This window comes from Neopelma chrysocephalum, unplaced genomic scaffold, assembly GCF_003984885.1.
Source record: "Neopelma chrysocephalum unplaced genomic scaffold, ASM398488v2 Primary Assembly neopelma1_98, whole genome shotgun sequence".
Taxonomy (NCBI): domain Eukaryota; kingdom Metazoa; phylum Chordata; class Aves; order Passeriformes; family Pipridae; genus Neopelma; species Neopelma chrysocephalum.
In genome coordinates this window covers 4,361,166-4,385,689 of record NW_020897761.1, presented here as the reverse complement: position 1 = coordinate 4,385,689, position 24,524 = coordinate 4,361,166, and the positions used below count along the sequence as shown (strand labels likewise).

At 41.7% G+C, this 24,524-nt stretch overlaps 1 protein-coding gene across 1 annotated transcript in view; it reads right to left on the bottom strand.

Moving 5' to 3' along the window:
• TEDC1 (tubulin epsilon and delta complex 1) overlaps positions 1-24,524 on the bottom strand; it is a 73,567-nt gene that overhangs the window by 13,067 nt on the left and 35,976 nt on the right. Inside the window, exons 6-7 of the mRNA XM_027694541.1 lie at positions 12,281-12,367; positions 9,078-9,290 (exon numbers count right to left, since the gene is read on the bottom strand). Coding sequence (XP_027550342.1) covers positions 9,078-9,290; positions 12,281-12,367 — 300 coding nt within the window. The remainder of the gene's footprint in view (positions 1-9,077; positions 9,291-12,280; positions 12,368-24,524) is intronic.

Here is a 24,524-nt window from a genome sequence, read left to right as displayed (position 1 = left end):
CTTTGACTCCCAGGTAGAGATTTGTCTATTGAAAACATTTTCAGCGTCTCAGTGAAAAAGCAGACATTTTCTAAAGCCACTACTCCTAAAGTGCATTCAGCAGTTTCTCTTATTATCTCACCATCTGATGGTGAGTAGCAGCTGTAGGTGGATGTGAAGCTGCTTGAATGGCCACTGTGACTCTTTCAGCAGTCAAAGGCCAGGCCTGACAGCTACCCTGCAAGGAGAGAAATCAAACAGGTCTCAGGGTTTTGAGAGAGCCAGTAAGAGGAAGAGCTGAAAGTGGTGAGTTCTGAGCTCAGAAGTGTACTAAAGCTTTATTTAGATGCATCTCTGGCTGCAAAGAAAGTATGTGACAACACCAAATTACAGACTTACTTTTATGTCAGCTCTTCCAAAAGCACAAGGGACAAAGACACAGAAACCAGTTGGATACTTTTTCCTCTTATGATCAAGTACCCTTGATTTCAGGCAGACGACTGAGAGAACAAGGCCAAGGTTTCAAGAAAAAAGGAAACAAAGTTAAGCTTTGAATGCATGAATGCAAACAGTCCTTCTAAAAACACCTCTGTCAACTCCCCAAAAAAACAAGCAGTGCTGCAAAGCAGGCAATGACTAACTCCTGCTGGCAGAGGGGGAACCCATGCTGACAGCTTGCCTGGAGCTGCAAGGCAAGCCAGTTACCTCCTGGAAGTTACTGTCCCCAAAACCCACTCTGAAAGGTTCAGTAAAGCACACCAGTAGTGTTTCAGGTAGAGCTATCTAAAACACAGCCACTGGCTATGGTGTTTGGCACGGCCCCTGTCAGCCAGAATTAGCTGTATCCCCAAGGGACCGCCCTCGTGGAGGACAAGGTTTGTTGCAGTGGCTCACCACTTGCAAGACAGTCTCCAAATCTATCAACTTTGTGGTTGCTGGTACCTCAAATCCCACACACCAGCCTCCAAGCTTTTCACATTCGAATGATAAAGGCAGTGCTGGGACCTTACATGCCTTGTGCATCTGACCCTACAGGCATTCCTAGTCTTCATCCTTGTTCTACTGTGTGCTTTTACTGTGACAACCTAAGTGCTACACTTATTTCTTTAAAATGCACTAAAACATTTACAGTGGCTACAAAACACATTCTCTCAATGCAACGGGGTCTTTTTACGGTTTATCGTTAAATAAAGCTCATCTATAATTTATTGGAGTATAATTCTCCAGCTGCATTTACTACATGTTTCATTGCCTTGGTCAGTATCCAACATCTTCGTAAATAATGCGAGTAAAATATTAACACTGGTTATTTAACTTTAACTGTTCCTGTCACCTGAGCAAACATTCCGCATTTTGGCAAAGGAAGGGAAAACAGAATCTTCTGGGAAGCGAGAAAACCTTTCACCCACGCTTATTTCAAACCCCAGAGTTCTGCACACAAAGCAGGAGACAGCACTCAAGTTTTTAATGTTTCTCTCCGCCCTAAGGAGCTGGAGTCTTTTAGCGTATATAAGCCCCATGAAAAATGTCAGGCTAGGTAATTTATTTCCAGTTACAGTTTTTGTGTGTGTTTGAAATCAGTTTGCTGATTTAGCCACTGGTACACAGAGTGTCTCTGTCTCTCACGCAGTTCAGCACTTATTCAGCAATCTGTGCAGCAAGTTGCATCTGCAAACCAAGAATAAATACTTATCTTTTTCAACCCTTTGTATGCTGCAAGCTTAACATTGACTACTCAAGTCTGGCCAACCTACATACAGTTCTCAGAAGTGAGCAAAAGTCTTTCAAAAATCTCCCAGCTCTGCTCATCTGCAGTAACTTTCCACATGGATACCAGCCTTAAACCAGGCTCCCTAGGGGCTTCAGGGCTAAAGTAGATGTTAGATCCTGCTGTCAAACAGAGAACCAACACAGAGAGATGACTCCTTTTCTCCTTCCATCACAAGACAGCACACTGCCCTTTATGAACAATCACTTGGATCTCTACAGGCACTTACCAAAAGCAAGAAGCCTCAGATCTCCTGCTAGGAATACTGAGGAGTGACAAATAAACCAATGCAGGAAAATACATGAGCAAAGAGTGAACACAAAGATCAGGATTTACTTCCTACTATTTAGAGCAGATTCATGACTTCTAATAACCTAAATCTGCTAATACCATGGCAATTCCATCAGCTGCAAATTTAATCCTGCATTTAACTAAATAAGAACTACACGTAAGAGCCATTAGCCTTGTCCCCCCTTGCCATCCTCCTGTCCATGTCCTCCATTGCTCCCTTTGATGGATGTTTCAGATGATCTCTGTGGGTTTCCTCTCCCTACCCAGGCATCTGGGCCCAGCCAACCATGCACTTCCAAAAGCTGCTCCTGTGGTCTTGCTAATTCTTCAGTTTCTTTTCGCATGAGAAGCTCCACTGACAGCTGCTTGGTGCTCCAGATGGAGGTTTGCAAATACAAAGTGGAACACAGAAATGCTCTGGGACCGGAGAAGGGAATATGCTGACTGAGGAAATACACCAGCACTGAACCATTCCCTACCACTCCTCCACTTCCTCCACCCCAGACAGCCTGGATAATTAACTACTCACTACACTAACATCTTCATATTAGCTGAAAGCCCAGAGAACTAGAATAAGCAGCAGCAATAGCAAAGATGAAATGGGAACAGCTTGCTTAAAAAAAAAAAAAAAAAAGAGTTTTTGATAAGCCTCAGAGAGTTCTTCAGTGAGAGCTCAGCTGTCTCTGCCACAAGTCCCTGGTTTAAGGCAGAAGAAACAATCCAGCCCCACACCAGTGCAGGAGGGAAAGCAGCACACCAGGAGGCAGTCCAGCCCCACCAGTGCTCCTCAACATTCACATGGTGGAGACAGTAACAAGCATTTATGCTTCCCTCACCCACATACATACTGCACATGCCTTTATCTTCATGCAGGTTAGCCACAGTACAGCCAGCAAACACTAGGAGTGGCTACTAGGGACCCACAGCTCCTCACCCTCCTCTCTGATTCACTGTAAGTCACACAGAAAAACTTTGGAAGTGCACTTACTTGTCTGAGTAGATAAAATTCAACTCAATCTTGGTAAGAAAAAAACAAACCCAACCAAAACCAGAAGGATGTAGGACTATGTTTCAGCATCAGCCTCTGGAGCTGCTTCCCTACTTCAAATATTGAAGACTTAAATCAAAATGCATCAAAAACCACTTTGTCTTTTAGAAATGTAAGATCCTTAGAAAAAAGACCTTTTTGTTAGATTCTATGACGTCTCCAGCAGCGTTATGCGACGAGCTGGCAGTGGCAAAAAGTTTTGAGTGAATCACAGAACTCTTGGGATGGAGAGAAAATGCCTCTGTGTTTCAGTCCTCACCACCTCCACTCATTGGGGTGTCCCAGGCCATTCCTGACACCCCTGCATCCTCCTTCTCCCCCGAAAGAGAAAACAAAACATCCCAGTTCCATACAGCCCCTCCCTAACACACTGCGAATTCAAAGGGCATTTCTTCTGAAATGAGGCAGCCCTGTATTCTCCTATCCCTATCCAGGCTGTGGGTGCAACAGTTTGGGAAGGTTAGAGGTTACTGAATGGAGGGGGAGGTGATCAATCAGGAGAAAAATACAGAACCAAAGACAGAATGTAGTTTTTAGTGCTCTTCCACTGTCATTAAGGAGGTCTGGTATGGTCTCAACTCAGGGTACTTGGACACATCATCAGCCAAGCACGCAAGCACAGCCACCAGTATTTCTGGGGAGAATTCTAGTGTGAAAAGAGCACGTTGAAGCTCAGATTAATGACTCTAAGCCTTTCTGGTACGTGCTCCAGAGGTGTATGCATGAGCAAGCTCCATCCCATCATATCGCCATCTCAAAGGAGTCTGGCTTGCTTTTAAATGCTAGTGAACACAGAGGATCCCAGGATACAATATCCCAAGTTTCAACAAAGGCTCAGATTTAGTGATGAAAAACTGAAACGATTACCATTTGGAGTCCAATACTCCATATTCCAGCTTGTGGATGCCAAATGTTTAACAAAGACTGAAATCAAATCCTCCCCTCTAAGTGAGGAGCAGATAACATGAAATATTCAGAAAGGAAAAAGTAAACAAACAATTGCTCTTCTGGAAATAGGAGATTTCATCTCTCACAGTTAAGTTTGTTTCTGAGAGGAGAAACATTCTTAAAGCTTAACCATTCTCCTCCACTTTTTGATAGTTTACAGATCCCCAAAATGTCACCAAAGAAATTATGATTATTTGCCCAGCACTGCACAGAAAAGAACAAAGCTAACAGTAAGAAAGCCCCATATTCAGATCACACCTCTGCCATATACCTTTTCTCCTCCTTCAAGTTACTGAACACACTGCTGCCTAGAGATGGATATCAGTTAAAATGTCATATTAATCAGGATTTCAAAAATCACCAAATCCCATTGTAACATTCAAATGTCTTCAACTGAATGTCTCCGAAAGGGGAAATGGTTTCAAGGTCATTCCAAGCACATAACCAAAGAAACAGCTGGGGGCAGGCAGAAACAAACAAAAGGAAATAAGGAAACAAGCAAAGAAACAAAATAACTAAAAAGTTTCTTAATTTTAAGAGATTTAAGATTGATAGTTTTAATTATCAGACTCACAGTGTGCAAATGACCAAACTTACAACAAACAGACACGTTGCCCCTGAAACCACATCTTGAATCATAAGCAGTTGTTTAGTGGTGCAAACCAGGCATCATGGCATAGCAATGAGTAACACATCTGAAATACCTCTACACAGTCCAAAATAAACAAATCAATCAATTGCAGGCTTTCGTAAATTAAAGACACTTGAACAGATTTTCAAGCCAAATCCACAGTCTTAGCACAGGTTCAATTCTTATTGAGCCATCCCTGACAGATACTTGATAACCTGGTTTATGCAGGGCCCAAGAACGGAAACTTCACAGCTCACCAGACAATCTACTCCCAATGTTTCTCTGCCCTGGATATTAGGAATTTTTCCTAAGTATCTAATTTTTCCTAGTATCTAATTAGAATCTCTGTGTTGTGATTTACACACATTCTTGTCCCATTCACTGAGGATACAGGGGGGAAAAAAAAAAACAAACCATCATATACCTCACCTTAGTCTTGCCATTTTTAACACAAAGATCTTCAAAGACCTTACATTCCAGACTTATTTTTGTCTTCTGCACTCTCCCTAATTCCTCTCCTCAGTGGTGATGTTCAACAATGGATATAAGGAAAGAGGAACTGTACCTGGTTAGATCGAAGCTCCATCTAACCCAGCACTGTCTTCAACAGTCATAGCAAATAACTAGGGAATAGGTTTAGGAATAGACAATATGGAACAATACCTCACTTAAAGATACGACTTCCTAAACTCCTGTAGCTTATGGCTGAAGGTCTTTTCTGAACAGAGAGTACTTTCCATATTTCTAACAATGACATTTTTCTTCATTAATTTGTCCAGCAATTCCCTCTAGGTTCGCCCATTGTGAAAACCAAGGAGCATCAGAAGAACAGAAAAAACCTGTCTCCTCCTGCTCCACTGTAATATCCTTCTTCATTCTCTCCTCGTGCAAGGAGCCCAGCCTAGGTAAGTTTCCTCACAGAGAAACCCTTTCACAACTTGGGTCATCATTACATCCCCTCCCTGTGCCTTTTCAGCTCAACCACCTTTTTATTTATTTATGAATGGGACTAGCACTGCACACGGCATTCCAAAAATAGATGGGAATATTTTAAGTTTTGCTTTCTTCTGCTTTCTTAACAGTTTTTAGGATTCAGTTTACTATTTCTGACCACTGACATTTCCACAGAGCTCATTCATGTGCCAAGACAATCAGAAGAAACACATGTAAAATTATCATCCTCCCTTCAGATGCATTTTCTTAGATTTATCCCCACGCAATTTCATCTGACATTGTACCACTCAGTACAGGGACCCTCAATAATCCTTTGCTGTTTTCCTTCAGGTGCTCTCAGGGATTTAATCTCCCCTCTCCACTCGGGCACCTCCCCATACAGGTCCTTTCCCAGAGCAGTGGCACAGGGCCATGAGGCTGCACCAGTGACCACCTCCACAAAGCCCCTTCCTCTCTGCCTCCTGCTTTGCTGTTTGCTCAAGGGAAAGAGGAAAGACACTCACATGGGCAGTTTATTTTTGTTGGGAATCTTTTCAGAAAGGGACTTTATCAAATACTATTTGTAAATGCAATTAAACTACATCAATCCAACCACCCCTGCCCACATGTTTGCTGGTCCCTTCAGAGAGCTCCAACAGATTTGAGAGTCATGACTGCTCTCTGCAAAAAAAAACTGTGCTGTCTCTTCCCCAGCATATCACATTGAATGCTGTGCCCTCAATTCTGTTGTTCAGAACAGTTTCTACCCGGTTGCCTGGCACAGGCATCAGGCCCACTGGTAAAAACAGACAAATACTCTGTGGATTATCATGTTCTTTGTGAAGTACAAGGTAGTGGACACAAGAGCTGTAATAAACTGCACTGTCCCTCAGCTGGGCACGCCTGTAAGAGCCAAGATAATTTCCAGATGTCTCAGTACTGCAAGATACCAAGTCAGTGATAATGACTTTAGCCACTGCTGTATCTTCCCTTTGTTTGATTAAAAAAATAATACAGAAGGAAAGATTTGATAAGCTTATTTCTCCAGGGAAAAGACTGAAGGGGTCAGAAACATCCAATTGATAGAGGAGCCTGCATTCAGCAAGCAGCCTGCCTGTGGGGAAAAAAGACAGACCACAGGCAAAAAAGCATCACATAAGCAGCAACACTATGCAAAGGAAGGCCTGATATAAAGAGGATTGATGGAGAGTCGTCTGACCCCCAGCACTCCAAAAAATGCTGTCATGTAGCATTACAAAACAATCCTGTTTCAGGGCATGTAGAAGAGAAGGCATCTGCGATAATCCATCCTTTTAACAACACGCCTAAAGTGCACTCCATCTACTACCCAGTCACAAACCCATGATACCCACAGAATCTCAGAAACACTGAAACATGACCAACCATTATTCAAATCCAATCAGTGCATCTATTTCAAAGAAGAAATCATCAGTTAAATCTTTCTGGACTTAAATTTTTTAAGCATAAAAAAATTTCAGTGTGATATTACATAATATCTAACATCATATTTAACAGCATATATAGTGTTATATATAAGAGAAGTCCAAGCATATTTTGCTTTAGAAATCACACACTGCAAATTTTATTTTTAGAATTCTAGGTCTGAGTTGTCCCACAACAGTCACATCCGTTCTGCCACAGAAGCAACCAAATCTGATGATACTTGAGATCTGCCTAGTCCAGAACCCCATCACTGACAGTGATCGACAGAAGTGCCTAGAGAATACTGTAAGACAAAGGTAAACATATGGAGATACTTCCTCAGAATATTCCCACAGCCTGCAATGATTTGTTCTCCCGCTAACTCGTAAGGTTGTAATTTTTATCTGCATATTTTATAGTCTTTGATGGATTTCAACTTCCAAGAATGTGTACAACATTTTCGAATCCGTGTACACTGCTTATACCCACAGTGCCCTGTGGGAAGAGGTTTTGTACTCTGTGTGAAGCAGCAGCTCCTTGGGCCTGTCCCTGTCCAACTGATCCTAATTAGTTCCTTTTCCTTACAGTGGAAGAGAGTGATTAGCTCTCCACACACTTTTTCCACGCCAGACCTGTTTTGAACTCTTGGGCAAATACTTCTTGATCTGACAACCTGCCATCTTCATTTTGTCAACTCATCTACAATCCTGTCTACCAACACTTCAATCTAAAAGCACATACTCCCCCCTCTCTTGAAAAGAAAGAAGTCTAACACCTCAAGCAAAAAAACCCTCTCCTGAGTTAATACAGACACAAAATAGTGAAACAGCAATTTTGTTGCTGCTCAATCTGCCCAAACTGTTTCTTTCACTTTTTCTCCATCCAGATGTATCATAAATTCTCTGGCATCCTCCTCTCAGCCCAGCTCAGCCCTGCTGCCCTAAGAGGCCTAATCAGCTGATCAAGGAGTGGAGCTGAGGTCATTTTTGGGAGATTTAAACTGCTGCAGGGAGCACGGTGACCTGGAGCCAGTGAACAGTGAGAGCAGGGTGAGACATTTTTTACGGAGACAGTAATCAGACATTGGAATGGGCTGCCCAGGGAGGTGGTGGATTCACTGTCCCTGGAGGTTTTTAAGATGAGACTGGATGTGGCACTCAGTGCCATGGTCTAGTAACCACGGCAGTGTTGGACCAAGGGTTGGACTTGATGATCTGGTAGGTCTTTTCCAACCTGGTTGATTCTATGATTCTGTGATTCTCTCCTCTTGATGCCTGAGAAGAATCATTAGTTTTTTTTATGCCTGCATCCTCACTGTAATTTCTCCTTGTGCCAACATATTCAGATTCACCTTTTACATCTACATTAACATCTCCTTTATTTATGCCCCACCACCCCCTTCGGGTGCTTCCCAGTATCTCCCCATCCTTATGACAGCGAATACCATGTACACTTCCCTCATATCACCTGCTTTCCTCCACAGCCAGCCTCCCACAGCCAGTCTGTTCTTCCATCAAATCTTATGCCTAGTCTCTTCTCTCACTTCACAGGTTTCAAATCCCTCTTATTCCTTCCCCCATCAGACATTTCAAAGACTCCTAATTCAGTGAAAGATGACAAGCTCTGGCCTCTCCCACCCTTCTTTCCCTGTGAATACCTTTATTTTCTCACTATAATCATTAGTGCTTTCAGCCTACTGCATCTATCCCCTCTGGGGGCTGCCACGATCTCCTTCTTCCTCCCCTCCTCTCCCCTCTCTTCTCCTCTCCTTTGAAACCTTCCTTTCCAAAAGAACACTTGTTTTGTTTCAGCATGCTGCCTCTCCGGGACAGATGCCTACTTTGTGTTTGAAAGAGCACTTGGCATGCTGTGGGCATAAACAGACAAGTAACCACAGATCTGACATCGTGACTGCAGCAAGGTTGACACAGAGCAGCATCAGGGAGGCTGCCCCAGAATGGGCCAAAGAGAGAGAGATGAAAAACAGGAATGATCTTAGGAATCACTAGTGATCATGAACACCACCTGAAGCTCACCTTCTCACACCACGCAGCCTTTCGGTGGGCTACAAGCTTATGCAGTTGGTCTTGGAGAGTCATCAGATCTCTGGATAATCTGTCAATTTGCCCAGTCAGACTGTCAGCCCAGGGGCAGCAGGAGGTCAGCTTTGGCAGCCTTTTTTTCTCTACATGAGTGTCCTGGGACTTGCACATATTTCCCTCTTCAGCCATATTATCCAGCACAGTTTCCTAAAGGCAAAACAATAAAAGTTACTTTTCAGCAGGAGCTAAAATGGTTCCCCCCCATCCTCCTGGTAATTCATAACTAGGAATTCACTGCTGCAATCTCAATATACAGTTGCTCCACAATTTCAGAGTTATTTTAAGAGAGAACCCCCTCAGTTCACTGTAACACATTTCCAAGTTAACAGAAAACTTATGTTGCTAACCTAGCTTATTTTAAAAAGCACTGCACAGTCAGCTACTCTCCACTGCTTTAAAGCATGAAGTAACACTCATGAGATGGAGGTGATTAGTACTGCAGCAGCTCTAGATATGCCCTTTCCTCTCAAACTCTGAGGTTGGATGCACTTCTATGGTTTTTTGTAACAAAGTGATGATCAGGAAGGAGGTAAGTGCTTACACTGTACAGGAGAGCCTCACCTGATACGTGGCACAGCAAGCTGTAACACCCATGGGATCACTTGTGCCCATGGAAAACTCCACAAATTGAGGAACCCCAAGAGATCCCTGCTCCGGGCTGGTCAGGAGCTGTCAGCTCTAGCTGATCATGACCATCTAGTTGACTTGATAATTAATTCTGCAAGTGCCTTCCAAGATAGCAACTGATATTTCAAATACTCAAAAAAAAAAAACCAACCCACAACCAAATAAACAAAACCTTCAGAGTCCTTGAAATGCATATATTCACTCTGGTGCACAGATTGTGTAGAAACACACAGTTTTCAAGCCAGGGTAGCACAGCATAACCAAAGGAGCCAGGCCTCACTCACAGAGTATTAAATATTTATTTCCATACTGTTATCAAGAAGACATTAAACAGGAGAAGTCATAATCACTTCTAAGGACATAATTTGCATTCAGAATTATCTTTAGTAATTGAAGAAGTAATTTAAAAACACTGAGAGGAAATTCAGCAGTTGAACAGCATGGTCTACATGCAGGTGAGGAAAAACCAAGTGCATAATTACTGGCTCAGCAGCAACACTGCTGGATGAGATCAGAAAGCCAGAAGTCACCAATATCACACTGTTAAAGTCAAGTACCATGTTAGCAAGTATAAACACAAGTCTCTGTGATAAAAGAGCAATGACTGTAACACTGACACATAGGTGAGGCACCTGAAGTTAAACACAGACAAAGGGGAGGGAAAGTCCTATATGAGAGCAGCAACAATCATCACAAGTTTGGAAGAATGGCCTACAAAGAGACATAAAGACATCAGAACTTTTGCTTGGCCTAGAAACAGGGACTGGGAAGGCAGTGACATGCTAACAGCCTTCACTTATATAAAAGATTGCTATAAAGAGGATGGGAATTTTTATTTTTTCACCTCTTTCTCTCTTTTCTCTGAAGATAGGTTAAAAACTCTGGCTTAATCCACAGCAAGAGATTTTTAGGCTCATACAAGAAAAAAACTTCATAAGACAGCTAAGAATGACATAAGACACCCTACAAAACCTCCTTTCTCAGCAAGCATCAGCACTGCAAATTGGCACAAAGCATCAGTGAGGCCAGCAGCTCATGCTGACCAAGGCCCAGCTCAGGAGAACACAGACATGGGGGGACATGACAGGATAACAAACTGCATGGGAGTAAAACAAAGCATTTTTGATTTTGTTGCGTTTTGGAGGCCTTTTTTGTTCATATTTTGAATTCATTAAATGACAAAATTTTGAAGTAACATTAACATTTGGATAATGCTGTCAGGCACACAGTGTTGTTCTTGGTGTTGTCCTATGCAGGGCCAGGATTTGGACTCAATGATCCTTCTGGGTCCCTTCCAACTCAGGATATTCTATAATTACTGCAGTGATATCATGCTCTGTCATGCTCCTGCCCACAACCATCAGGAAGACCTGGCAGTAGCTACGCAAGAACCACCCCATCCATCAGATCACCAGTGCAAAACACAGGTTAAGGGGAAAGTGAAAACTACTGTATTTTCAAAGCACATCTCATTTCCATACATCCTACTGCACCTGGGAACAACCACCAGCAAAACAAAAGGCAAATTCACCATCCAGCATATTGAATCATTTAAAAAGATGTGCTGGTCAGTTGATTTTTTTTCAAGTATTTATTTAGGACTTAACTCCAGGAAGCTCCCTAGCACTCCCCACACTGTGCAACATGCCAAAGGCAAATACTTTGGCCATAACACTTGCAGTTATATTTTGCCTATTAGGAGCCAGGCCTATGCTAGTGTTGATGCTTTCCAAAAAAATGTTAAGCTGGTAAACCTGTAAAGCAAAAGTCATTAGAGAACTAACAGCAGTTTAGAAACATCCTTCAAGTGAGGTAATTTTACACTGCCCTGTGCCTTGATTTTAGTGTAGAAGGAGGTATATGGGCAATTACCAGCCAGCTCACTGATTATGAAAATTTTGTAATGTGGTGCTCTAAAGAATTATTTCAGCAACAGTGAACGGGCAAAAGTCATAGAGAGAAGTGAGATGGATGGCATCATTTGCACCTACTTGAGAAATCCTAAGATGCACAGAGAGAGGCTTATTGATTTTCTTATGATCATTCAACACAGTTCAAGGGGAAATCAGCAATGTCAACACACTATTTGGCTGGGAAAAATGAAGTTGTTTTCAATATCAGCTGCTTGCAAATTTAGTTATTCTCAAGACTGCAATAAACCTTAGAGGCCCTCTTCTGAAAAGCCATTTAATTTTAAGAAAATGTGTGATTGCTATGTTCGAAAACTATTAACAAGATGAAGATCAGACGTTTACATTTGTGTTAACTATATGAAATTCTGCCATTCTGTTCTGCAATTCCTCAGCTTAGCTGGGTGAGTCCTACTGAAGAAAACAGGAACAAAAGAAAACTAAGAAAACATTACTTTACCAAAGGCTTTTTGACTTTATCTCAAATGCTGTTGAACAGTTGGTTTGCAACATTTATTTTGCGGAAAGGGGCCTTTGGACGTAGTTAGCTATGTTAGAGTCAAGAAAGTTGCACATTTCAAAATCAGTTTGATTCATTACCATCCACTGCCAGTAAACTGGTTCCAGTTGCTTCCACTCCAGAAAGGCTTCTAGTTGCATGGTTTCAGACTCCAGAAGCTGTAAAAGCTAGAGGAAATGAGACAAAGGACAGGAAATAAGGTAACACTGGTCACTTGTGAACTAAATGAAATGTATGTTTGGTCTGAAGTACAAAAAGAGTGAGTGGTACATGGGACAGCACTGGGTTGCTTTACAAGGACATTGTAAAACCAGCTGTGGAAACATGATGTAAAACATTTCTCTCAGCATCACCCTCAGTCCAAATGTACAAACTTGATCGGCTTTTCTGTGCATATTTGTGAGCTTCCATATTGTTTTGAGGTATCAAAGAGACATAGTTCTGATAAATAATTAGGTGCATGACCATCTTCAAATCTTCTATGTTTCTTGACTACCAAAATAAGCTGTGTTTATCCAAAAGTACTTTTACCCCATCTACCCCTTCACTCTGAAATAGTACTAAAAATGTGATAAACTGTTTGATCTGCTGCATGAGGAATCCCTCTCTTTACCTGAGAGCACATGAAAGAGAGACCTACTTACATTCTAGGTACATGATTATTTTTTCACAAATATATACATAACACATATGTATGCACACACATATATGGAGGAAACATTCCAAGACAAAATATTTATATATCAGTAAAACAAAAGTTCTTGGAAAGAACGACAGGGTGAACAAATTAGGTATAAATCAAAGCTTATCAGATTTAACAATTTTGGTACTGGATGTATATTTGAAATGAACAATTTTAGCACCAATCTGACACCAAAGACAACTTTTTAAGATGACACACACAAAACTGTGGCCTCAAAGAAAATTATAAGGACCAGATCAGTACTAGTTAAATCCACCTTATACAGATAACTGTCTTCTGCTAGTTTTGTTGAGTTTACTACATCACCTAATTTAAGTAACTGCAAAGCATGAGTTGACTTTGCAATTTTATTCTGCAGATATAACTTGAAGATAAAGGACCCAAAGAAAGGAATGCACTTTGCAAGAGTAACTGCTGGAAATTATAAGCAGTTTCCTCTAAAACACTGTTGCACGCAAAATACAATTATTACACATTTGTTTGCACAACTGACACTTGGCATTACGCTTAATGACTGCTAGTTTCAAGCTCAGCTGGGATAAAAAGGTGGAAGAATGGGTTTCTATCTCCTTTTTCGTTTCTACTTTTTTTCCTAGGTATATCTACAGCACAAATGGTTTACATTATGGGATCTGCTGCTGGCAATAAAACCCAGACAAAAAGTTGATTAAATATTCAGGCAACAGCTAAGTTACTTGATTTTAAAGTAGCTTTGTAATGTGCTCACAAGCTGTGTGTGATTGCACTATGAACATGTCTTATTACAACTAAAGAGGGCTGAAGTTTGGAATGGGGAGTCTTTCATTTTGAGCCTTCACAAAAAATAATCATAGTAAAAAGATAGTCATCATCTTTATTCTCACTAGAGGAGCTCCTGAATGCTAGAAGTGCCATATGCCACTGCCACTTGCTTTCACACCACAACTGGAAGGACATGATTCTGAAACTGTACCAAATCTGTAAAGGATCTGTTGGAGTTAACTGACCTTAACAATAATCAAAGCTTTCTGAGCAGTCCCCTAACCTCAAACCCTTCAGGATCTTTTGCATTTGGGAGCATTTTGTTGCCTTTATTTTTTTTTAACTGCTCCATTAGTTATACAAAACTTGAACAGCTCATTTGAAAGCATTCATCTGACTCACCTACCTACAGCATCCTCACCTTTCACTACGGTATTACCACCCTCAGAAATATCAGGCCAGCAACTGTGTCCTAGATTGTTTCAGCCTTAAATCAGTAATGGGATCACCGCACTGCTCATCCTAGGACAGTTTCCAACCTAGAAGGAATACACCTTGGCAGCCTTAGGCAAGCCTGCAATAGCCAACATTTGAGTTTCTACCCTGAGGGACTTTAGGCACTGTTCCTGAATGACAATATCCTCTGCCATCCTTTATATGGGCCTTGCAAGACTTTGATGTTATTGCAACACAGAGAATAAAGCAGAACACAATAAAAACTAATGTACTACAAATATCCTTGAGATATCTTAGCTAAAATCATAAAAGCAAATAAATATTCAAGGCTGGAAAGGGACGCATGTCTGCATGTCTTGAATTTGGTCACAAGGACAGCCTCCACACGACCCAGGGGTGACAGACTTTCACTCAGACTTACCTGCACTCAGGAATGAACATCTCTATCAGACAGCTTCCTTCCCCCATCTCCATCCTTTACTCAAGTCTCTCACAAGCATTTCTTGTTCTTTAACTAAGCTATGCTTTTTGTGACTTTGAGGTCAATGGCGTACATTTTCTTAGGTCACTCACTGGAAGTCACACAGAGCTGGTATTTCAGGTGTATTTGCAATTGTGGAAACCAAGGCCCAAACTGTACCTCTGCATTTCCCCCCAAGACAGTTCCTTTTCTTGTTCATTTAGTACCAACAAGAGTTCACACATATGCAATAAGCAGTTCCACTTCTGCTACTACATAAACCCCTCAAAATGTAAAAAAAAAATTCATAAGCTATAACTAAAGCTGGCTGCCCATTTTCAGTGACCTAAGGACCCAGATGCTATCACGTCTCGCAATGAAATTTTAAAGACTGAAGTCTGTAGAAAAGCATTAATTTTGTCTCATGAACAAAGCGAGGCAGCAAATCAGAAATGTGCATCACATGGGTATCTAAGTGATGCTTAAGGATAACGTTTGAAAACTGTCTTTCCCTCTACACAAAATTAAGACAACAAAATCCATTTCCTTCATTCTTCTGGAGGAAGTTATTGCTCTAAAATATTTACACTGAGAGAAAAAGTAATGACAAATTCAAATTGCTAATCTCTGTGGAGAAGCAATTTCATAATGAATGCTGAGAGCAAACACTTTGCAGTAACGACTTCTTTAAACCATTATAAAGAAACCATCCCTGGTGCAAGCAACAGCTTTGCTATAGAGGGTAAACTGTGCTTAACTGAGCTGCTTCAGAGCAGGCTGCCAGGAAACCTCAGAGTGATGCAGAAGAATGCCAGCTTTGTAAAGAACACGCCTCGCTTCCTCTGGCATGCGGCTGTGATCTCCAAAGCCAAACATCCAGCATCCAACACAGATCACAGGCCTCAGGGAGCTCTGGGAACTTCGGCTGCAAAAGTCCTGAGGTGACAAGATCTTCTAGGCAGTTTTGAATACCTCCCTGGAGATGGTCAAAAGCCATCTAGACACAAACCTGATGTGCTCCAGGGGACCCTCTTTGAGCAGGAGGTTGGACTAGATGGCCTGCAGTGGTCCCCTCCAACCCTACCCATTCTGTGGTACTCAACAAGAGGTCAAAGTTGAAACTTCTTCAGTATCCACAAATCTAATGCATATGCCATTTAAACACATTTGTAATTACTTTTGCTCTTGAGATATTAATCTCTTTCATATTATTTACTAGCATATTACAAAATTCATTGATGCCTGTAGACTGTTAGAGAAATCAATATTTCATAATTTGCAGCATAATGCACCCTTTTTACAGGCTTAGTTCCAGAGAGCTCCCCACAACAAGTACTTAATCTCCAATGCCCACAAATCATCATTCAACCACCACACCACTGGCAAAAGTATTTTTAATCAAAAATTGCTCTGCCTAAATGTTCAGAAAATCATTTTATTGTTAGACAGAAAAAAATGGTCTTACAGCAATAAATTATGTTTCTTGGCTCAGAGACAAACTACTGCTGATTCATCACCTATTCACATATGTCTGTAGACAGAAAACTTGCATTGGACTCCTGAGCACTGCAAACCTCACTCCAAATGCCAGCATCTCTGGAGTATTACTCCAGGCTTGAGACAGGGTTGGTTTAGTATGAAGGCTTATAGGGGGAACCATCAAGACTATTTAAACTTTAGTTGTTTAATAGGAAATGGTTTTATTAAATGTGAATTTTGGTAATCTGAATCCTAGTTCTGAATATCTAACAACCACAAAAGGTAAGTGGAGAAGTTTACTCCAAAAAATGCAAAGAAAGGGGTAAACGTTCATGAGAGTTACACAATTTACATTATCAGAAGTAAACCATAACTGGGATTAAGGATTTAGAGACCTAACCAAGCATCGGATGAAACAAACAAATTCAACACAGCTTCACCTCCATCAGTACAAAACTCCCTTATCGAAAAAAACACTTAAACCTTGACAAATAAGAGCCTCTCGGCAGGCAGGCTGTTAGTGGATTACATTCAGTTTAAAATGTCACACACTGCCCCAACTGCTCTTCAGCAGGGAAAAGTTTTGAGATTGCCTTCACCAAAAAAAACCCAGAGAAGATCTCAGTATCACAAACATCTCAGGCTGGGACAGAAAAACAACACCGTAGGTGGACACACTCCAGTGCTCCAAGATTCAGTTCCACACTGATTTTTCCAGAAGCAAAGCTGGTTTAAGACATTGCCATATATCCCTTGAAGGCTAAAGCAAAAATAAATACGCCTGAAAACTAGAAAGTCACGCTGGAGTAGTGTGAAATACTAGCAGCTGAAGAGCAAAAACCAACAGAACAATAAGAAGCCTCTAGCCACAAGGCAAATAAGGATCTAGTCAAGTCATCTCTCTGCCTGTGAAAGCTGCGGGCTGAGACAGAGCAGGAGAAGCACCACAGCCCAACCACCATGAGGCAAGTAGATCTGAAAGGCACCTAGAAGACAGAAGTGGATGAGAACTTCTCCCAGCACCAGCTATGGACCCTACAGGGACCTTGACCAACACCCTAGCAGGGAGTGGGAAAAGCCCTCTGTGGCTCCAGAAGCAGGTATTTCTATGCGTGCTGAGCATCACCTCTTTTGGAATTGCAACGGTATTTTTTTTTTGTGGTGCAAGACTGTAAGGGAAAGCGGGACTTGGATCTTTTGCAATACATAAAATACAAAACACAGGAGCTTTGGGTGGAGGAGCGTAATTCCAGATGCCAGGACATGTGCAAAAACTCCAACACCTAAAGCAAAATACATGACTTTTGCACTCACCAACACCAGTTTTATACCACTGCAGCTCAAACTTCAATTGAGCCATCTCAGTCTTTCACTGCTGAGAGCAGGAAATCAAACCGCTAGTTAAAGACTTAAGTGACAAAGATCATCATTATAAAACATAATTGCTATTTGTGGAGGGATTCAGAAAACAGCTGTTTAAAATGCAACTGAAAGAAAATGGAATTTAAAACAAACAAAATGAGGCATTTGGCAGATAAAAGTTGTACTACAGCCTTCGCAGTGACGGGCAATGAACTGGGATGTACCAATGACATTCATTTGCAAAGGAACAGGTCAATGAACGGACCGCTTGGCATTTTCCCTGTGGAAATGGAACATTAAAAGAGGGAAAAAATATTATTAAAAAGAAGACTAAAGTGCAAGTTTTTACTTCAACAGCCAAGATCGAGATATAGGGGAATGGAAAATGTACATATTTTCTCCCCTTAAGGTACAACTGACTTTGGGTGCCTAACCTGGCATTCCTGAAGAGCCAAATTTTCAGGTAGTATGAAGTACCTTTAGCTCAGTTAAAGCACATCCAGTAGATACCAAAAATCCCAATTTACTTTAGAGAAATCTCAGCCAAAAGATTTCAAAGAAAAGCATCAAATTGTACCACAGTACTGCCTGACAGCTGTTATTATTCTACTGCCAACCAGAACCCCTATGTAGCAGATGTCAGAAAGACCATTATTCTTCTGCTTTTATTCAGACTGTTCCTCTACACAGAACAAAGCATTATCCATACTTATTTTTCCTTCCCCCCCCATATACTTGCCCATTTCCCTATATTTTTAGCAGACCACAGAAATACACATAGAAATCAACAAGAACAAGCAATTTCTAATTTGCTTCTTAAACTGTTCAGAATTCAGCATTGATGCTACACTCCCAAACAGTTCCAATAACCTGGATTCTGTGTGTTTCCACATGGGATGTTACTACACCAAGAAGAAGTGCCAGTTATAGGAGAAGCATTTCCATATGTACATGTGCCGTATGTTTTCTGTGCATGTGTTCCATGTCTGCCCTGACACCAAGTACCTGACAGCTCTCTCATATATAAATGTTAAATAAAATTTAGCTCTCACTCAAAGACAGAAAAAGAAACAAAGAAGAATGGCTTCCACCCTGGGAGATCCAACAGCACACAGAATTATCACAGATGTTCATGTTACTTAATTAATTTAGAAATTTATTCAATATGTGCATTAGTCTAAGCTTGCCAACTTGATATGAATAGTGTCTCCCAGCCTAGCTCTCCTTTGACAAGCCATCATAGACTGTCGTGTATGCAGGTATATTCACACATTTTAAAATATGCACTAATGACTAAAGAAAGTACTAATTTAAAATGTGCTACAGTCTCTCATGTCAATTCATTTCTCTTGCTAGTCTCTTTCACAGTCCTTTAAATTAAACAACAAATATTTAAAAAGAACCACAAATCCAAAACCTCTTGCAAAGCATGAGTAATAGCTGATTTTATAACTATTTCCTTGGCTATTTAAAAAATAAAAAATACCTGCCAGTAGAGCTGAGTTAACATTATGGGCCAATTGCACACAAAGTTTAATTTTACAAGGCTATAAAAAAAGCTCTTCCCAATCTGAGCTGCATTCTTGCCTCCAGAAAAAGGGTTCAGTTCAGTTTAGCTTTCTAGAAACAGTTCAGTTGTGGCCAAAGCCATTGCAATGTATGAATTTAATTGTAGTCTCCTTTAACTAGCACGAGGCTGGAGAATGCAGTGGTCTTGAACTTCTTGACTTTCTGGGTGGGGTAAGTGATGCAAAGGTGGATGGAGGACAACATGAGGCCCCAGTGAGGGATCACAAGGTCATCATAGCTCTGGGGCACTTCAGGATCAGACTTGATCCACAGCTGTATTTTGGCACAAGAGAAGAGTGACAAGCCTGAGGTCCCTTTTCTGTTAGAAGCTGATAACTGATTTCTCTTTTGGATGAAAACAACAACAGTACAGACTCCACAAGCAAAGATGCTCTGCACTTTCTAGTGGTTACTGTGAGCTTCAAGGCACAATTCAAGAGATGAGTTATGAGTTTGAAAGCTCCCTACCTAAACGTTTTTTCCTGATACTTAATTTGTTCCTTCAGGGTCCAATACCTCAGTTAAAATCAACTTGGCTGGACCATTGAGACCATTTCAGACTCCATTAGCTAAAGACTGTCAGCAACTGAGCCACTCTCACTCCAACCTTTTCTAACAAGGAAAGTTCAGAGGCGGCGTGATCGGGGTATTTTGATATAAATGTGGATACAAGACACACCTCTCACACCTCAGCAGCCTCAGCTGATAAGTGGGAATTTCATCATTCAGCTTACAGACAACAGATATGATGCTGGCACAAGCTTTTCTGTAGCACTGTGTGGGACCTCAGAGTCTGCCCGGCCTCCCTGTGCTGGCCCAAAGCACCACCTGAGCCAGGGCAGCCTGCTCCCATCACTGGGTTTGCTGGCACTTCCACAGAAAAAAAAATTAAAAATCTAATGCCAACTGATGACAAAGCACCTCAGCCTTGTCTCTCCAGCTTATTAATTCCAGCTGCATTGTCTCAGGTAGAATTATATTATAGTATGTCACTGTCATTGCCACTGTCACAGCATTCAAATTATGTTAAGTACAGCATAAAACAAGCAAAAGCACAAAAGCAGCAGTGAAGCTCAGTATCATTCTATCAGTTCTGCCACCGGCAATCACAACCAAGTGTTTGTATCAGTGCAGTATGTATCTATCGTGTCTCAGAGATACCCTTCTTTCTTATGGCGTAGGAGACTAAGATATTGCTGCTACGTAACCCAAGAATTTATGGAGTCCGTGATAAACCACTGCATCATTTTTCAAGGTCCAAGAACTCTATAAGCTTGGTCAGTAAAATGTACTAAGTAATAACTCATCACCAAAAAAATGGTGACGGCAACTACAGAACTGCAGCTCTATTAAATCCTTTTTTTTTTTGTACGGATAAGTTTAGCTGAAAGCAATATTAGTGACAAATTGCAGCCTGGGGAAATTTTCAGATCAAGGTAATAATGCTATGAGGTAGAATGATTTGCTTTAGCATTGCTATATAATGCTTCCAGTTCTTCCAACTGGACACTAATTGTAGCCAGAGGCCACCTTGCTTAAAAAATATCTAAAGAAATATTTTAGCACTAAACATGTCTGGAGTAATAAAAAAAAAAATAAAGCACCCTTCCTTCAGAAGAGGCACTGGGAAAATGAAATTGGGCAGCAAGTTCAACAACTAAATGATTCATGGCTGGTGACAAGCTAGTGCCTGTCAGTGAAGAAGCTGGTCTCATGCTAAGGGTCTCACCGCCAGCTGCTGAGCTGAACCATGCGGGTGGGAAGGGACCTCTGGAGGTCTCTAATCCAATTTTCTGCTGAGAGCAAGGTGCTTAGGGCTCTGCCCAGCAAGTCCTAAACATCAACAATGCAGATGTCACTCCTTCTCCAGGATCTGGTTCCAGAGTTTGAACACCTTCACAGTAATTTTTTCCTGTTCTATCTGGCCAGAATTTGTCGTGTTCCAACTTGTGTCTGTTGTTCCTTCTCCTGTCCAAGTGCACCTCTGAGAAGGGCCTGGCCCATGCTCCAGCTCTGACTACCTCAGTGGCCTTCCTGGACTTGCTCCTGTGCCACCATCCCACCTGGGGAGCCCAAACCAGACACTTGGCAATCAGGCTCACGAGCATTGGGAAGAGGGACAGGATCCCTCCGTTTCCCCTGTGTGGGGTGTTTTTCAAAGCTGCTTATTAAGCAGATAGCTCCCAGCAGGGGGTTTATTCCACCCCAGATGGAATAGCTGGTGCCTTTGCACCAGCCTTAGATCAGCTTCCCGAGGCTCCTCTCACTCATTTCTCCAGCCCATCTCGGACCCCCTGAGCAAATATTCACTGCTATGCCCAATCTGGTATTGCCAGCACACGTGCTGGTGGTGTGCTCCATCCCATCATTCAAGCCATGAATAAGATGTTAAACAGTACTGGACCAAGAGCTGATCCCAGAGGGACACCAATAACAATCAGACACCAATTTGAGCTCAGTGTCCCATAGTTTTCCACTCATGCTCCCGCTCACTAATCCAGCCCATCTCTAACAAAGCTGGTTAAAAGGATATAAGGATTTTCCTTTAGCGACACATAAACACTGGCCATTCTCTGTCCTTACCTGCTTTTCAAAGCTCTTTAATTACCTGTCTCTGCCTCCTTCTGGGATGGGATACTCCACACTGCTTTGAAAGAGAACCAACAGCATGATCCAAGGGGACTGCAGAGGTGGGAAGTGCCTGTCCCAGAGCAGGCAGAACTGAACCAGTTGGTAACAGCCAGCATCAGAGGAACAGAAACCATCTGATGCCACAGACAGTTGTGGGGAAGGAGAATTGTTTTGATCATATTCATCTTTTGAAATTCAAAGCAGTTTAGTTCCTGCAGAGGCTTCTTTCTTTCTTTCTACAGCATGAGGGAGAGTCACTCCATACGTTTCTGACCTCTTGAACCTCCCTAAATTAACTCTCCCACGGGTATCTTTTCTCCTGTCATCAAGCCTAAACTTCCACCCCGACTAGCATCTGTTTCTTAGCTCTGGATAATGCTTGCTTGTCTTTCAGACAGGATCTGGAAGCCAAGCCCCACTGCTTCCAGAAGGATATTAAAACCTCCAGCACCACCACGACAGGAATGACCAGGGAAGTTAGGAAAGGAATTCCTCACCCAAGACAACTGGTCCACTGCCTGCCCCCAGAGGAGACCACACAAAGCATTCAAAGGCAAGTCATTTGTATTTTAACTTTTTTTTAGAAGTTTTTCCTTCTAAAATTGACTTGAATTTGCCTTAGAAACTCCAATATACATTACCTTGCACACTTTGACTGCTCTTGCTTCTACAGTGCACAGCTGATCAGAGCCTTTCACTTTCTTAACAAGGATCAGGAACTCAATTACAAATAGACACTGTCTAAAAGCAGCTTTGAAGCCATTTGACCTCTGTAATTCTTCCTAATCTTACACAGATGACAAGGGTTGAATCTGTTCTGCCTCATTTTTGCAAATGAGTACCTGGATCCACTGTTTCCAACACGTTTTAATAACTACTACAGCAAACCATGTTTTATGTGACAAATGTCAGCAAATGAACTGAAAACCAATTGCCTACAGCATTTCAGAAGGAAAATGACATGGCAGCCTACCTGCGCCTTCTGTAGAGTGACTCATTAAAAAAGGCAGGAATAACATTCTTTGTTCCTGCCACGCAGCAGAGGGTGGGCAGCACATGCTGTCACTGACAGTCTCTTTGCTTTCTTAGCACTTATTCTTGCCTTGCAATGACATGTGGGAAAGAAAAATTATATCTGAATCGCCCAGAGCTTTTTGATTTCCATTTTAAATTGTTTTCTCAGTAGCCCCTCTCCTCCTCTACGGGAAATGCATAACAACCACCAAATCACTTCATTTGTAAGACAGCATGCACTGTCAGCTCCAGTCAGCCTAAGGAGGGGTTCCCATGTACACAGCCAGAAGAAACAAAATACAACAGCTTTTCCCAATAACCTTCAAGGTACCAAGCTTTAAAACCAAACCAAGAGAGTCCTCTCCCAGAAAAACAACAATAAGTAATGAGTATTCTGGATTTTAAAGGTAATCCAGGCAGTGCCACTAAGAGAACCAAAAAACTTTCATTGTGTTGAACATTCCCAGGAAAATGTGTGTTTCCTAGCACAGCTCATCCTCCCTGGAGGGTCTGAAACTCTACCCATCCCAGGGCAGCAATTTCACTGGGCACAGCACAAGAGCAGCCACTCTACTCCTGATGTAACACCACCAAAACACCAAATTAGAGATATCTACAGAGAAAGAATATGCCTTTCAACCAACATAACTCATGGAGGCTTAAAGCTAGTCCTTGCTCCATCATTCAGATTACAGATACCAGGGCACCAACAGGAAAGCAGTAGTCCAGGACAGGGCAGGAGTCTCTAACATGGTCAGAAAGTCAGCTCAGACCAGCCAAGGATCACCAACACACTCTTGACCCTGCTCATCATAAACAGGACAGAGGATACATTTCATTTTAGCCTGCAGGTGACCTTCGTATTAAACCCATCCTTACAACCTCCACTTCTTATTTGAACCATCAAAAATCAAATGCTCTGAATCATTCAGCTCCCTCAAGCTCTCTTGTGTGAGCCTCCAGGCCTCCTGCATTTAGGTGCTGGAGCCCCATCTATAATGCAATACGTTATTAGATCTGCTTTCCCCTGCAATATTAATGTCAGTGCCCATGCTATTTCTCACCAACCTGACTATCATGCATGTAAAATGTCTAAAGTAACTGTGGTTGGAAGAACAACACAAAGCATTAAGTCACTTAACAAGGGTGAAAAAAGCATTGCCTTTGACTGGCAGTGTTGTTCAGAGCACATGGCAGTAAGCATGTTTTACACCTCTAATGCACAACCCAGCAGGAAAAATGCTAAAGTTGGAAACTGAAGCATTCAAACTTAAAAAGTGCCGGAATTCAAGCTGCCTAAACAACACTAATTTGTCCATCCCATGTGTATAAGGTTTAGAATTATGCAACCGAAATATTTTCCTTCATAATCTGTCTCACCAAGGGCACAGATTGGCTGATGCTCACTCCACATGCTATTCCTTTTCCTTTTAAATGGCATATTATTGTTTGTTCTTCACAGGGAAGCCATAGACTTATTTGTCACACATCATTCAAATCCCATTCTGAAGGCAGAATTTTTATCTTTCAGATAAACAAGTTATCTTTCCTAATGACCCATGTGAGACGAGACGATGACATTAATGTCATTTTGCAACTAGAAAATGAAAACAAGGAGATGTAAGTAAAATGCTTCCATTCCTTTTTTTGATGCCTCAACTGAGACTTCCAAGACACGATTTTCAGGAAATTTAAAAATTACTATAAAGCACTTCATGAATACGTCTATCCAGCACAACTCCACAACTTGCAGATGCTTTAGGCAGTTTTCCTACCATGGTAAGTCTAGTTTAAGTAACTTAACCTAGGGAATTTGAGAATCCTACGACACAGAAGCATGGCAGCTCTCTAGGACAAAGCCCTGCTGCCTCAGCTATTCTGGCTTCCTTCCTCTTCCAGTGATTTTCCC